Source organism: Pristiophorus japonicus, unplaced genomic scaffold (genome assembly GCF_044704955.1).
Source record: "Pristiophorus japonicus isolate sPriJap1 unplaced genomic scaffold, sPriJap1.hap1 HAP1_SCAFFOLD_468, whole genome shotgun sequence".
In the NCBI taxonomy this organism is placed as follows: Eukaryota; Metazoa; Chordata; class Chondrichthyes; family Pristiophoridae; genus Pristiophorus; species Pristiophorus japonicus.
In genome coordinates, this window is record NW_027254372.1 from 120760 (window position 1) to 137913 (window position 17154).

Genomic DNA, 17154 nt, shown 5'->3' on the forward strand with positions numbered 1-17154 from the left:
CAGCTATCTGCGCCTTAGTATGAATGCTCCTCACATTGAGACAGTCTTCAGGCTTGTTTTTTTTAACACTCTTTATTCTTTTCGAATTATGTTGTAATGTGGCCCGTTTTGATTTTTGCCTTTGGTTTCTCTGCCCTCCAATTTTCCTTATCTCCTTTCCACCTTTTGCTTCTGCCCCCATTTTACTTCCTTTTGTCTCCCTACATAGATTCCCATCCCCCTGCTGTATTAGTTTAAACCCTCCCCAACAGCACGAGCAAACACTCCCCCTAGGATAGTTCTGGTCCTGCCCAGGTGCAGACCGGTTGTATTGGTCCCACCCCCCCCTCCCGCCCCCCAGAACCGGTTCCAATGTCCCAGGAATTTGAATCCCTCCCTCTGGCACCATTCCTCAAGAAACCTATTCATCTTAACTATCCTGCTATTTCTACTCTGACTATCATGTGGCCCTGGTAACAATCCTGAGATTACTACCTTTGAGGTCCTACTTTTTAATTTAACTCCTAGCTCCCTAAATTCAGCTTGTTGGACCTCATCTCATTTTTTACCTATATCGTTGGTACCTCATTATCCTATTCATATCCCTTTCGAGATTATTTGCATCTTCCTCACAACTTGGTTTCCCACCTATCTTTGTATCATCAGCAAATCTGACTGTGTTACACTTGGTCCCTTCATCCAAGTCATTAATATAAATTGTAAATAGTTGAGGTCCCAGCACTGATCCCTGCAGCACCCCACTAGTTACAGTTTGCCAACCAGAAAACGACCCATTTATACCGACTCTCTGTTTTCTGTTACTTAGCCAATCCTCTATCCATTCTGATATATTACCCCCAACCCCGTGAGCTCTTAGCTTGTGCAGTAACCTTTTGTGTGGCACCTTAAAGAATGCTTTCTGGAAATGCAAATATACAAGTTCAACTGGTATTCCTTTATGCACTCTGCTCATTACATCGCCAAGCAACTCCAGCAAATTTATCAACCATGATTTCCCTTTCATAAAACCATGCTGACTCTGCTGGACTGCAACATGATTTTTGAAATGTCCTGCTACTAATTCCTTAATGATGCATTCCAGTATTTTCCCAATGACCGATGGTAGGCTAACTGGTCTGTGGTTTCCTGCTCTCTGCCTCCCTCCTTACTTGAATAGGGGTGTTACATTTGCAGTTTTCCAGTCTGCTGGGACCTCTCCAGAATTCATGGAATTTTGGCAGCTTACAACCAGTACATCCACTATCTCTGAAGACCTTAGGATGCATGCCATCAGGTCCGGGGGATTTGTCCACCTTTAGTCTCATTTGTTTGCTGAGTACTTTATCTCTAGTGATAGTGACTGTTTTAAGTCCCCCCTCACCCCACCCTCACCACCACAATAGCTCCTTGATTATCAACTGTTGGGATTTTTTAATGTCCTCTACCGTGAAGAACAAGACAAAATATTTGTTCAAAATCTCTGCCATTTCCGTGTTTCCCGTTATTAATTCTTCAGTCTCATTCTCTAAGGGACCAACGTTTACTTTAGCTACTCATTTCCTTTTTATATACCTGCAGATGCTCCTACTGTCTGTTTTTATATTTCTTGCTAGTTTGTTCTCATGCTATCTTTTCTGTCTTTATCATTTTTTTGTCGTCCTTTGCTGGTTTCTAAAAAATTCCCAATCTTCTGGCCTTCCATTGTCCTTCACAACATTATATCAGACAGGAGGGGATTGGTGTCAGTGACTGTGGGGTTGGTTTATATCAGACAGGAGAGGATTAGTGACATGGAATCATAGCAGTTTACAACACAGAACGAGGCCATTAGACCTATCATGTCTGTGTGGCCGAAAAAGAGCTATCCAGCCTAATCACACTTTCCAGCTCTTGGTCCGTAGCCCTGTAGGTTAATGCACTTCCAGTGCACATCCAAGTACTTTTGTAAACGCGATGAGGGTTTCTGCCCCTACTATTCTTTCAGGCAGTAAGTTCCAGATTCCCACCTCCCTCTGGAGGTTATGCTCGAACTGTGTAAAACACTAGTTAGGACACAGCAGGAGTACTCACACAGTTCTGGTCTTTGCATCACCCTGTTGTGCCAGCCCAGGCTCACCCTATTGGGCCAGCACAGGCTCATCCTATTGGGTCAGCCCGGGCTCAACCTATTGGGCCAGCCCGGGCTCATCCTATTGGGCCAGCATGGACTCAGCCTATTGGGCCAGCACAGAAGACCCAGTAGAGAAAATTAGCAGCTCATTGAATTTATTCTCACTCTGCGCACAGCAGGTGCAGAACTGAACCCAACTTGTAAGCTGGAAATGCATCGTCGCAGTCACACTGGGGAGATGCTGTTCACCTGCTCTGAGTGTGGGAAGGGATTCACTCATTCATCCGACCTGCTGAGACACCAGCGAGTTCTCAAGTGACTGCAGGGATTGGATTCTTCTGTTATTGCTGCTGTTAATCACATCCTAACTCAATTGTGTTCATTCTATCAGTTGGGGATTGTTTCTGCTGATGTTAATATCCCCTATAACTGGGCTGGAGTTTAATATTTTGCAATTTCAATTAACAGAGTGTGTCAATATTTGATGACTCCAAAATAAGATGAGACTAATTGACATCCTGTTACCGACTGCTCCATTTTGGGCCTTTTCTCCTTTCTAACTCTGGATTATTTTAGTTCTTATACCTTCGGTTACTCTCAGGGGCAAGTCCCAATTTCCCATACTTTCCAGAGTTGATCTCCTAGCCTTGGTCTCCAGGGAAGGTGTTGGTAAGACGCCCAGGATCACGAAACATAAAACCCAGTCTGTTAATCACCTTCGGATACTGGACTTAGTGTGTGCCCCACAGCATCTCTCTCACCTTCGATGTGTGAATGGAGCATCAAGCCTGCAAACCTGGTTTCAATTTGTATTTGAATCCACTCAGCAAACATATTTTTTAAAAGACGCACATGTAAACCAATCACACCAAATAATTGGCAAAGATTTAGAGTCAACAGGATGAATAAGTAAACACATCACAGGCCAATAAACCAACTCTATATTCACAGGAGAAAGTCTGTTATCTAACTCCTCGAATGTCAGTTGGTGAGATGAGCGACTGAATCACTTTCCATGTACAACACCATCCATTCCCACTGTGCCCACATTTACAGTGTTGAGTCAGGTGGGTGCACGAGTCTCACAGACTGAACGATTGGTTGAAGGTGTATCCACACACACAACATGTGTCCTGTTTCTCCCCGCTGTGATTGGTGTTTTTACAAAGGCTGATGAGAAGGTGATCCTGATCAATCCGGGAATCTGTCAAATCTTGAGGCGATGTTTGGATTGAGTTTCCCAGCTGCAGATCCTCCCCTTCTAATACCCGGCAAATAAATGGTGCTTACAAACATTGTTACTTTCAATACAGGATAGAGATACAGAACAGACAATTCTAGATCCGACACAACATTCTGTCCCCCCGGGGGGGGGGGGCCTGTCACCGGGAGAAAGCCCCGCAGCTGCCCCCCGCCCGGGGAAAGGCCGGAGGCCCACAGCGGGTGTGTGTGAGGCGGATAATGCGGAGTGTTGTCTCTCAGGCGGGACGGCGGGGCCTGGGCCCGCACTCGGTGTGTGTGAAGCCCGCGGCCCCCCGGGTTTTATTAACCCGCTCCCTCCCTCCGCCCATCTCACAGCCGCCCCACCGAGCATGCTCAGCTCACGCTGCACGGGTGATTGACGGCGGCTCCGGTCCAATAGGATGAGCAGGGGGCGGGGCTGGAGGACCGAGCGGGCGGGGCTGGGGGACCGAGCAATCGGAGTGTGCGAGGGGCGGGGCTTGCGGTCACCATTCCCCCCCCCCCCGGATCTCCAGCACTGAGCATGCGCGGGCGGCGGCGGCAACAATTGGTGGAGCCCAGATGATGTGGAACACGAGACGGTGGGTTGTCGGCGCGGGGCAGGAATTGGAGCCGCGAGTGGGGCTGGTGAGTGACATAAACACCTGGTGTAGGGCCCAGGGCCCAATAACAGGCCAGACAACCTGACTGCCTGCCTCTCTTCCGCTCTTACATCCGATCCAGGGTGTCCTTGGAGATGGAGCACGCGGTGTCCACCGGTACGCTCGCGGCCTTCCGCGAGAGGTGGGCACCGGAGGGACTGGAGTGCATCATCACGCCCGGCAACCAAATTTTAATTTGATTTTACGTTTTAAAGTTTAATTTGTTTTAATTGCCGGTGCTTTTAGTGTCCCCCTCTCCTTTTATAGGGGGCACTGGAAAAAGGAAAAATTTGATTTTAGTGCCCCCAAAAAAAAAAAAATAAATAACAGGCCAGAGGCTGAGCCCGGGGTTGTCCCGCCCGCCCGCGGGGACAGGGCCTCAGGCTCCCAGGGACACCCACACTCAATGCATTCTGGAAGCAGGAGAGAAATGGGAGGCATTCTAAACCAAATGGTCCAATTTAAAGGTGACCACAAATCTGTGAGGGGCAGGATCAGCTGATCAATCTGTTAAAGCATTAATAGCAGTATAGAGCACAACAACAAGCTCATTATGGTCAACCTTTATCAGTCACTAGTTAGACCTCAGATATTGAGGGTTGGGCTCAATTCTGGGCACCACACTTTGAAAAGTTCATCAATAATAACATAGAAAATAGGTGCAGGAGTCGGCCATTCGGCCCTTCGAGCCTGCACCACCATTCAATAAGATCAGGGATGATCATCACCTCAGTACCCCTTTCCTGCTTTCTCTCCATACCCCTTGATCCCTTTAGCCGTAAGGGCCATATCTATCTCCCTCTTGAATATATCTAATGAACTGGCATCAACAACTCTCTGCGGCAGGGAATTCCACAGGATAACAACTCTCTGAGTGAAGAAGTTTCTCCTCATCCCTGTCCTAAATGGCCTACCCCCTTATCCTTAGACTGTATCCCCTGGTTCTGGACGTCCCCAACATCAAGAACGTTCTTCCCGCATCTAACCTGTCCCGTCCCGTCAGAATCTTATACGTTTTTATGAGATCCCCTCTCATCCTTCTAAACTCCAGTGAATACAGGCCCAGTTGATCCAGTCTCTCCTCATATGTCAGTCCAGCCATCCCTGAAATCAGTCTGGTGGACCTTCGCTGTACTTCCTCAATAGCAAGAACGTCCTTACTCAGATTAGGAGACCAAAACTGAACACAATATTTCAGGTGAGACCTCACCAAGGCCCTGTACAATTGCAGTAAGACCTCCCTGCTCCTATACTCAAATCCCCTAGCTATGAAGGCCAACATACCATTTGCTTTCTTTACCGCCTGCTGTACCTGCATGCCAACTTTCAATGACTGATGAACCATGACACCCAGGTCCCATTGCACTTCCCCTTTTCCTAATCTGCCTCCATTCAGATGATAATCTGCCTTTGTGTTTTTGCCACCAAAGTGAATAACCTCACATTTATCTACATTATACTGCATCTGCCATGCATTTGCCCACTCACCTAACCTGTCCAAATCACCCTGCAGCCTCTTAGCATCCTCCTCACAGCTCACACCGCCACCCAGTTTAGTGTCATCTGAAAACTTGGAGATATTACACTGAATTCCTTCATCCAAATCATTTATGTATATTGTAAAGAGCTGGGGTCCCAGCACTGAGCCCTGCGGCACTCCACTAGTCACTGGCTCCCATTCCGAAAAGGACCCGTTTATCCCGACTCTGCTTCCTGTCTGCCAACCAATTCTCTATCCACGCCAGTACATTGCCCCCAAAACTTTGATTTTGCACATCAATCTCTTATGTGGGACCTTATCAAAGGCCTTTTGAAAGTCTAAAAATTCCACATCCACTGGTTCTCCCTTGTCCACTCTACTAGTTACATCCTCAAAAAATTCCAGAAGATTTGTCAAGCATGATTTCCCTTTCATAAATCCATGCTGACTTGGACCGATCCTGTCGCTGCTTTCCAAATGCGCTGCTATTTCATCCTTAATAATTGATTCCAACATTTTCCCCACTACTGATGTCAGGCTAACCGGTTTATAATTACCTGTTTTCTCTCCCTCCTTTTTTAAAAAGTGGTGTTACATTATCTCCCCTCCAGTCCATAGGAACTGATCCAGAGTCGATAGACTGTTGGAAAATAATCACCAATGCATCCACTATTTCTAGGGCCACTTCCTTAAATACTCTGGGATGCAGACAATCAGACCCCGGGGATTTATCGGCCTTCAATCCCATCAATTTCCCCAACACAATTTCCCGCCTAATAAGGATATCCTTCAGTTCCTCCTTCTCACTAGACCCTTGGTCCCCTAGTACATCCAGAAGGTTATTTGTGTCTTCCTTCGTGAAGACAGAACCAAAGTATTTGTTCAATTGGTCTGCCATTTCTTTATTCCCCATTATAAATTCAACTGAGTCCGACTGCAAGGGATCGACGTTTGTCTTCACTAATCTTTTTCTCTTCACATATCTATAGAAGCTTTTGCAGTCAGTTTTTATGTTCCCGGCAAGCTTCCTCTCGTACTCTATTGTCCCCCTCCTAATTAAACCCTTTGTCCTCCTCTGCTGAATTCTAAATTTCTCCCAGTCCTCAGGTTTGCTGCTTTTTCTGGCCAATTTATATGTCTCTTCCTTGGATCTAATACTATCCTTAATTTCCCTTCTTCGCCAAAGTTGAGCCACCTTCCCCGTTTTCTTTTTATTCCAGACAGGGATGTACAATTGTTGAAGTTCATCCATGTATCTATAAATGTTTGCCATTGCCTATCCACCATCAACCCTTTAAGTATCATTTGCCAGTCTATTCTAGCCAATTCACGCCTCATGCCATCGAAGTTAGCTTTCCTTAAGTTCAGGATCCTAGTCTCTGAATTAACTGTGTCACTATCCATCTTAATAAAGAATTCTACCATATTATGGCCACTCTTCCCCAAGGGGCCTCGCACAACAAGATCGCTAATTAGTCCCTTCTCATAATACATCACCCAGTCTAGGATGGCCCGCTCTCGAGTTGGTTTCTTGACATATTGGTCAATAAAACTATCCCTAGAACACTCCAGGAAATCCTTCTCCACCGCATTGCTAGCAGTTTGGTTAGCCCAATCTATATGTAAATTAAAGTCGCCCATGATAAATGCTGTATCTTTATTGCACACATCCCTTATTTCTTGTTTGATGCTGTCGCCAACCTCACTACTAATGGTTCGTGGCCTGTACACAACTCCCACCAGCGTTTTGTGCCCTTTGGTATTCCGTAGCTCCACCCATACCGATTTCACATCATCCAAGCCAATGTCCTTCCTTACTATTGCATTAATTTCCTCTTTAACCAGCAACGCCACCCCACCTCCTTTTCCTTTCTGTCTATCCTTCCTAAATGTTGAATACCTCTGGATGTTGAGTTCCCAGCCTTGGTCACCCTGGAGCCATGTCTCTGTGATGCCAATTACATCATATCCATTAACTGCTATCTGCACAGTTAATTCGTCCACCTTATTCCGAATACTCCTCGCATTGAGGTATAGAGCCTTCAGGCTTGTATTTTTAACACACTTTGCCCCTTTAGAATTTTGCTGTAATGTGGCCCTTTTGTTTTTTGCCTTGGATTTCTCTGCCCTCCACTTTTATTATTATTCTTTCTATCTTTTGCCTCTGTCTCCCTTTTATTTTCCTCTGTCTCCCTGCCATATTAGTTTAACTCCTCCCCAACAGCACGAGCAAACACTCCCCCTAGGACATTGGTTCCGGTCCTGCCCAGGTGCAGACCGTCTGGTTTGTACTGGTCCCACCTCCACCAGAACTGGTTCCAATGTCCCAGGAATTTGAATCCCTCCCTTCACTCCTCAAGCCACGTATTCATCTGAGCTATCCTGCAATTCCTACTCTGACTAGCACGTGGCACTGGTAGTAATCCTGAGATTACGACTTTTGAGGTCCTACTTTTTAATTTAGCTCCTAGCTCCCTAAATTCGTCGCATAGGACCTCATCCCGTCTTTTACCTATATCGTTGGTACCTATATGAACCACGACAACTGGCCGTTCACCCTCCCTTTTCAGAATGTCCTGCACCCGCTCCGAGACATCCTTGACCCTTGCACCAGGGAGGCAACATACCATCCTGGAGTCTTGGTTGCGGCCGCAGAAACGCCTATCTATTCCCCTTACAATTGAATCCCCTATCACTATCGCTCTCCCACTCTTTTTCCTGCGCTCCTCTGCAGCAGAGCCCGCCACAGTGCCATGAACTTGCCTTTCCCTGATGAGTCATCCCCCTCAACAGCACCCAAAGCGGTGTATCTGTTTTGCAGGGGGATGACCGCAGGGGACCCCTGCACTTCCTTCCTTGCACTGCTCTTCCTGTTGGTCACCCGTTCCCTATCTGGCTGTGTACCCTTTACCTGCGGTGTGACCAACTCGCTAAACATGCTATTCACGCCATTCTCAGCATCATGGATGCTCCAGAGTTCATCCACCCGCAGCTCCAGTGCCGCAATGCGGTCCATCAGGAGCTGCAGGTAGATGCACTTCCCGCACACGTAGTCGTCAGGGACACCGGAAGCGTCCGAGTTCCCAAATAGTACAGGAGGAGCATAACACGTGTCCGAGCTCTCCTGCCATGACTTAACCCTTAGATTAACTTAATTGAGCAACAACAATGTTAAAATGTTACTGACTGATAAAGAAAGAAAAAGAAAAACTACTTGCCAATCACTTACCCCCTTGGCTGTGACATCACCTTTCGATTTCTTTCTACTTTTTTGCCTCCCTGTAGCTGCACAAGCTCCGCCTCTCCACGCACCTCCCGAGCCTCTCGCCGACGCGCCACGAACTCCCGACGACTCACAGACGCTGGGCCTTTTTATAGGCCTCTCCTCGCACCTCCCGAGCCTCTGGCTGATGCACCACGAACTCCCAACGACTCACGGAGGCTGGGCCTTTTTATAGGCTTCTCCATGCAATAATTTTCAAAACGATAAGTGCTTCGGAGGATGTTGCCTGGATTGGAGAATTTTAGCTATGAGGAAAGATTGGATAGGCTGGGTTTTTTTTGGAAGGGAGGAGGTTGAGAGGGGAGACCTAATTGAGGTGTATTAAATTATGAGGGGCCTGGATAGAGTGGATAGTAGGACCTATTCCCCTTAGCAGAGGGTCAACAACCAGGGGGCATAGATTTAAAGTGGTAGGAGGTTTAGAGGGGATAGCTCTTCACCCAGAGGGTGGTGGTGGTCTGGAACTCGCCACCTGAAAGGGTGGTAGAGGCAGAAACACTCATAGCATTTAAAACAAACTTGGATATGCATTTGAAGTGCCGTGACCTACAAGGCCACGGACCAAGAGCTGAAAAGTGGGATTAGGCTGGATAGCTCTTTGTCGGCCGGCACAGACACGATGGGCTGAATGGCCTCCTTCAATGCTATAAACTTTAGTGATTCCATGATCCTGTACTTAGTGATGACGTTTGTAAATTATGAGAAATATAGAAGATTAAAGGGTGATCTAATTGAGGTGTTTAAGATTAAAGGAGTTGATAGGGTGGATGGAGAGAAACGATTTCCTCTGGTGGAGGAGTCCACAACAAGGGGTCACAACCTTAAAATCAGAGCCAGGCCGTTCAGGGTGATGTCAGGAAGCACTTCCTCACACAAATGCTGATTGGCTGTTTCTCTTTGTTGGAGAGTCTGGAACTAGGGGTCATAGTCTCAGGATAACGGACGGCCATTTAGGACTGAGATGAGGAGAAATGTCTTCACTCAAAGGGTTGTGAATCTTTGGAATTCTCTGCCCCAAAGAGCTGTAGATGCTCAGTCGTTGAGTGTATTCAGGGCTGAGATCGATAGATGTTTGGACATTAAAGAAATCAAGGGATACGGGGATAGTGCGGGAAAGTGGAGCTGAGGTAGAAACATAGAAAGTAGGTGCAGGAGTCGCCATTCGGCCCTTTGAGTCTGCACCACCATTCAATATGATCATGGCTGATCATGCAACTTCAATACCCCATTCCTGCTTTCTCTCCATACCCCTCAATCCCTTTAGCTGTAAGAGCCACATCTTACTCCATTTTGAATATATCTAACGAACTGAACTCAACAAATTTCTGTGGTAGAGAATTCCACAGGTTCACAATTCTCTGAGTGAAGAAGTTTCTCCTCATCTCGGTCCTATAGGCCCTTATCCTTAGACTGTGAACCCTGGTTCTGGACTTCCCCAACATCGGGAACATTCTTCCTGCATTTGACCTGTCCAATCCCGTCAGAATTTTATATGTTTCTATGAGATCCCCCCTCATTCTTCTAAATTCCAGTGAATACAAGCCTAGTTGATCCAGTCTTTCTTCATATGTCAGCCTTGCCATCCCATCAGCCATGATCTTATTGAATGGTGGAGCAGGCTCGAGGGACTGTTTAGCCTACTCCTGCTCCTATTTCTTATGCTCTTAAAGCCTAGTGGAAATCCGGAACTCTGTTCCCCATAAAACGGAGGCTGGGGACCAATTGAAAATTCCAAAACTGAGATAGATAGATTTCCTTAGGCAACAGTATTAATGGCGATGGAACCAAGGCAGGTAGACGGAGTTAAAATACTGATCTAATTGAATGGCGGAACAGGCTCAAGGGGCTGAATGGCCTATTCCTGTTCCTATGCTCCTACTAATAGCCTGTCGACACTCACTGTCGAGGTTCACACACGGACATTGGGCACATGGGGGGGGGGGGTGTGTGTTACTGTGTTTTGGGCAGTGGGTGGGGAAGGGGATTATCAATGACTGGGCTGTAGGGTGGGGAAGGGGATTATCAATGACTGGGCTGTAGGGTGAGGAAGGGGATTATCAATGACTGGGCTGTAGGGTGGGGAAGGGGATTATCAATGATTGGGCTGTAGGGTGGGGAAGGGGATTATCAATGATTGGGCTGTAGGGTGAGGAAGGGGATTATCAATGATTGGGCTGTAGGGTTGGGAAGGGGATTATCAATGATTGGGCTGTAGGGTTGGGAAGGGGATTATCAATGATTGGGCTGTAGGGTGGGGAAGGGGATTATCAATGACTGGGCTGTAGGGTTGGGAAGGGGATTATCAATGATTGGGCTGTAGGGTGGAGAAGGGGATTATCAATGACTGGGCTGTAGGGTGGGGAAGGGGATTATCAATGACTGGGCTGCAGGGTGGGGAAGGGGATTATCAATGACTGGGCTGTAGGGTGGGGAAGGGGATTATCAATGACTGGGCTGTAGGATGGAGAAGGAGAGAGAGGGGAACCAGTGAGTGTAGAACTGAACCCAGCCAGAGTCAGACATTAGTGAACCAGTTGGGTTTTTACGACAATCCGGCCGCTTTCATGGTCACTTTGTTCGAGTGCCGGCCCCACAAATTAGCAGATTCATTGTTCAATTTTCTAATCTGCCTCTTTGTGGGTTCTCTCTCACACTCCCTTTTTCCTGTTTTAAATTAATTTTACAGGGTATTAGAAGGGGCGGATTTGCAGACGGGAAGCTCAGATCGCACACTGCATCAAGATCTGACAGAGTCACTTGATTCATCAGGACCTGAATATCATCGGTCTCTCAATATGGAAGCAAAAAGCACCGTTGACGGTGGGGAGAAAGTGTACATGTGTTGTGTGTGTGGACGTGGCTTCAGCCGAATCTCTGGCCTATCAAGGCACAAGCGCAATCACACTGGGGAGAGGCGGTTCACCTGCTCCGAGTGTGGGAAGGGATTTACTCAGTCATCCGACCTTCTGAATCACCAGCGAGTTCACACTGGGGAGAGGCCGTTTACCTGCTCCGAGTGTGGGAAGGGATTTACTCAGTCATCCGACCTTCTGAATCACCAGCGAATTCACACTGGGGAGAGACCTTTTAAATGCCCGGACTGCAGGAAATGCTATAAAAGTTCCGGGGAACTGAGCTGCCATCAACGTGTTCACAGTGGGGAGAGACCGTTCAGGTGCTCTCACTGCGGGACTGGGTTCAGGCGATCATCTAAACTCACTGTACACCAACGAGTTCACACTGGGGAGAGGCCATTCACCTGCTCTGAGTGTGGGAAGGGATTCACTCAGTCATGCAACCTGCTGACACACCAGCGAGTTCACACTGGGGAGAGGCCGTTCACTTGCTCTGAGTGTGGGAAGCGATTCACTCGTTTATCCAGCCTGCTGGCACACCAGCGAGTTCACAAGTGACTGCAGGGTATGGATTCTGCTGTTTTTGCTGCTCTTAATTACAAGCAGGACTGAACCATGTTCATTCTGACAGAGGATCGTTCAGCGGGAACAGAACCTCAGCCTGGACACAGTCCTTCAGGACCACACTGAGAGGGGAAAATGGCACTTTGGTCTTCCTCGTCTCTCTGCACTGACACAAAGTCGTCGTGCGGGTTAATCTTGAGGTGTGTACGAAATGAGTCCCAGCCACACTCTTTCATTGTTCAGAGCTCCTGGGCACGGAGCAGAAGGCTCCTTTAGAAATGAACCCCAGTACTTTGTTTGCTGTTTTAAATGGCCGTATTAACCCGTGTCGCTACTTTCAGTGATTTGTGTATCTGTACCCCTCGATCCCTTTGCTCCTCTGCCCCATTTAGACTCTTATTTTCCAAATATAATGTGGCCTCCTTATTCTTCCTACCAAAACACACCACCTCTCACTGATCTGTACTGAAATACATTTGCCAATTACACACGCATTCTGAAACTTATTAATGTCTTGCATTTTGTCACAGTCTTCCTCAGTATTAAATCTACTTTCCAATTTGTGTCATCTAAAAATGTGGAAATTGTACTTCTGATTCCCGAGTCCAAATCCTTTATGTAAATGGTGAACAACAGTGGTCCCAGCACCGATCTCTGTGGGACACCACCTCCCACCTATTGCCAGAACAGTGGTCCCAGCACCGACCCCTGTGGAAGACCACCTCCCACCTATTGCCAGAACAGTGGTCCCAGCATCGATCCCTGTGGAACACCACCTCCCACCTATTGCCAGAACAGTGGTCCCAGCACCGATCCCTGTGGAACACCACCTCCCACCTGTTGCCAGAACAGTGGTCCCAGCACCGATCCCTGTGGAACACCACCTCCCACCTATTGCCAGAACAGTGGTCCCAGCACCAACCCCTGTGGAACACCACCTCCCACCTGTTGCCAGAACAGTGGTCCCAGCATCGATCCCTGTGGAACACTACCCCCCACCTATTGCCAGAACAGTGGTCCCAGCACCGATCCCTGTGGAACACCACCCCCCACCTATTGCCAGAACAGTGGTCCCAGCACCGATCCCTGTGGAACACCACCTCCCGCCTATTGCCAAACTGGGTAGCTACACTTAATCCCTACTCTGTTTCCTGTTTTGTAACCAGCTTGCTATCCACAACAGTATGTAAGATCTGCAAGATGACCAAGGTCAGGCCGTGTGGAGTGAAGGGCCAGGCAGCAGAATGGATGGAAAGATGGCTGCAAAACAGAAATCATTTGTTGGAGTTGAGGGCAGTTTGTTGCCATATTTCCATCCATTCTGCTACCTGACCTTTGACTCCACACGATCTGACCATGGTCATTTTGTAAGAGGGTACATACTGCAGACACAGTGCACCAGAGGTGGAGGGGGTGGATATTGAGTCCTGTGGCAGGGGCGCTGATTTCTCAGTCAGTTTTGTGGCAGCGCTCGTGGCGTTTTTCACCACGTTCCAATTTTTAAAATAAAAATCTTATTGCCAGTTTATTAAAGCCATTAAAAGCCTCTCTGATAGGGGTCACAATAAAATGAGGCCTCATAGCTTTCCATCAGAGTTAGAATCACAGTTAGAAAGCATTTAGTGACTGAGCCAGACTGGGCCGGGTCTAAGGTGCGAGTTAGTGATGGAAAAGTGGCGGCCAGCGTACTTGGCCCCAGGGCTGAGAACCCGGGCACTCGGGTTTCTGTGACATTGATTGATGAATTTTGTTCATTGCTCAGTCTCAGGCGCAATGGTGGGTCATCTTGCCGTCCAGCAGAGGCTGGGGTCCCCAATGGAGGGCTCTCTACACAGGGGTCCTTTCCTGCACCACTGGGGATCTGGGGTGGAGAGTGTTGCACGGAGCAGTCGTGTGCAACAGTTTTTATTATTATTAATAACTTTTATTTATAGGGCGGCTTTAACATAGTAAAACGGCCCAAGCTGCTTCACAGCAGTGTAACAAGACACAACAGATACATTTGACACTGAGCCATAAAAGAAATTAAGCCAGATGACCAAAAGCTTGGTTAAAGAGATAGGTGTTAAGGAGCATCTTAAAGGAGGAAAGAAAGGTAGAGAGGCGGAGAGGTTTAGGGAGGGAGTTCCAGAGCTTAGGACCCAAACAGCTGAAGGCACGGCCATCAATGGTTGAGCAGTTACAATGAGGGATGTTCAAGAGGACAGAATTTGAGGAGTGCAGAGGTCTTATGGGGTTGTGAGGCTGAAAAAGACAGGGGCAAGGCCATGGAGCGATTTGTAAACAAGGATGAGAATTTTGAATCGAGGCCTTGTTTAACTGGGAGCCAATGTAGGTCAGAAAGCACAGGGGTGGTGGGTGATCGTGATTTGGTGCGAGTTAGGACATGGGCTGCTGAGTTTTGGATGACCTCAGATTTGCGTAGTGTAGAATGTGGGAGGCCAGCCAGGAGTGAGTTGGAGTAGTCCAGTCTAGAGGTAACAAAAGCAAGAATGAGGGTTTCAGCAGCAAGAGAGCCGTTCTTAACACCCTTCCAGATTCCAAGGCTGGGTTTGTTTTTTGCAGCCTAGAGGAGTCCATGGCCCATGTATATATTCAATGTGAGAGGTTGCAGTCTCTGTATAGTTACCTGAAGGGCGTGCTCCTCAATTTTTGGTTCCCCTCCCTCTCCTCCCCTGAAGGTGCTGACTCTGTCTGGGTTCAGTTCTATACTCACTGGTTTCCCTCTGTCCCTTCCCCTGAAGGTGCTGACTCTGGCTAGTTTCAGTCCTACACTCACTGGTTCCCCTCCCCTGAAGGTGCTGAGTCTGGCTGGGTTCAGTTCCACACTCACTGGTTCCCCACTTTTTGTGAAGTGCTCCTGGCACTTTATTAAACACACACACAGTAGAAGCACATTAATGTGATGGGAGATCACTGACACACAAGCAGCCAGCGCTGTGGAGCCTCCTGAGAATCCGGTCCCTTTACAGCCAGTATTTACAGGAGCTGGGACACGGAAAGAGTCCCATTAAAATCACTGATACATTTGTTAACTAAAAATAGTAATTTCTCCTCCATTTACAGACGCTCCCTGACCAGTCCCCATTTCTCCTCCATTTACAGACGCTCCCTGACTCGATGGGGATTTCCCGGCATTTGCTGGTTGTCTCGGGGTTTGTGTCTGAAACTGGCGGGTAATTGTGGGGAGGCGGATAATGCGGAGTTTGTCTCTCGGGCCTGGGCCCGCACTCGGTGTGTGGAGACCCCCCCCAGGGGTTAGGAAGAGCGGGGCGGGGCCGGAGCTAGTCGTCAGATGGTCCTCCAACCAATCAGTGTGAGGGGCAGGGCTTGTGCCACTGTGGGTGGGGCTGAGCCCGGATCTCCCTCATTGGCTGAAACACTGCATCATTTTTAAAATTGATTTATCTTGAGAAAACGGGATCTTTCTGTTGTGGCTTTAAACAGATGAAATGCTGTGGTGCGGAGCAAACATTCCAACATTTGTTTGTGAAATGTATTCATTCAGGACAGACAGCAGGGTTTCAGGAAATGCAGGGGATGTTGTGTAGATGGATTGTCAAAAGGTGTTTGATAAGGTGCCGGACAGGAGGCTTGTTGATCAAATTAAGGCTCAGAGTATTAAAGGGAGTGGGGCAGCTGGATAGGAAGTTGGATTTAGGGCAGAAAACAGAGTAGCGGTTAATGGAGGTTCTTCATAGAAACATAGAAAGTAGGTGCAGGAGTAGGCCATTCAGCCCTTTGAGCCTGCACCACCATTCAATATGATCATGGCTGATGATGCAACTTCAGTACCCCATTCCTGCTTTCTCTCCATATCCCTCCATCCCTTTAGCTGTAAGGGCCACATTTAACTCCCTTTTTAATGTATCTAACGAATTGGTCTCAACAACTTTCTGTGGTAGAGAATTCCACAGGTTCACAATTCTCAGTGAAGAAGTTTCTCCTCATCTCGGTGCTAAATGGCTTACCCCTTATCCTTAGACTGTGAACCCTGGTTCTGGACTTCCCCAACATCGGGAACATTCTTCCTGCATCGAATCCCGTCAGAATTGGAGGGCGTAAACAGTGGAGTCTCCCAGGGTCAGTGTTGGGACCATTACTCTGCTCGATGTAGAGAAATGATCTGGGCTTAGGTATATGGGGCATATGATCAAAATCTCCAGTTAATGCCAAAAAGGACCCATGGCCAACTGAAGCGGACTTTAAGTGCCTTCATTGTCAATACACAGGTTAGTAATTGGAGCGGGTAAATGTGAAATGAAATTTAATGCAGAGAAATGTGCTGCGATAGATTTTGGGAGGAAGAAAAAGAGAGGAAATGTACATTAAATGGTAAAACTTTCAATGGAGTAGAGGAGCAGAGAGATTTAGGGTTGTAATAGAAACATAGAAAATAGGTGCAGGAGCAGGCCATTCGGCCCTTCGAGCCTGCACTGCCATTCAATGAGTTCATGGCTGAACATGCAACCTCAGTACCCCATTCCTGCTTTCTCGCCATATCCCTTGATCCCAGAGGGAGCAATTGTCTGAGGTGTCATCCTTCAGATGAGACAGTAAATCAAGAACCCCTTGTCTACCTGTTCAGGGGCCGAAAATATTTGAAAAGGTAGAGGTGCTCCCAGAGCCTTGGTCAACATTTCCCCCCTCAACTAACACAGCCATAAACAGATTAACTGGGCAGTCACTTCGTCTGGCTGTGTGAAATTAAGGATCGAGAGTCTAGTGTTAGAACACAAGAAATAGGAGCAGGAGTAGGCCATCTGACCCCTCGAGTCCGCTCTGCCATTCAATAAGATCATGGCTGATCTGATCCTGGCCTCAACTCCACTCCACTTCCCTGCCTGCTCCCCATAACCCTTCACTCCCTTATCTTTCAAAACTCTGTCTGTCTCCACCTTAAATATATTCAATTATTATTAGCAACTTTAACATAAGAAATATAATTTGAGCAGATCCTCTGTGCTCTACCACATCAGAGTAAAGATGCAAGTCCTGCG

At 47.6% G+C, this 17154-nt stretch overlaps 1 protein-coding gene across 1 annotated transcript in view; it reads left to right on the forward strand.

Moving 5' to 3' along the window:
* LOC139252427 (zinc finger protein 420-like) overlaps positions 1–12844 on the forward strand; it is a 31925-nt gene extending 19081 nt beyond the window's left edge. Inside the window, exon 4 of the mRNA XM_070873418.1 lies at positions 11545–12844. Within this exon, the coding sequence (XP_070729519.1) occupies positions 11545–12148 (604 nt within the window). The 3' untranslated portion in view covers positions 12149–12844. The remainder of the gene's footprint in view (positions 1–11544) is intronic.
* Positions 12845–17154: the final 4310 nt, after the last annotated feature.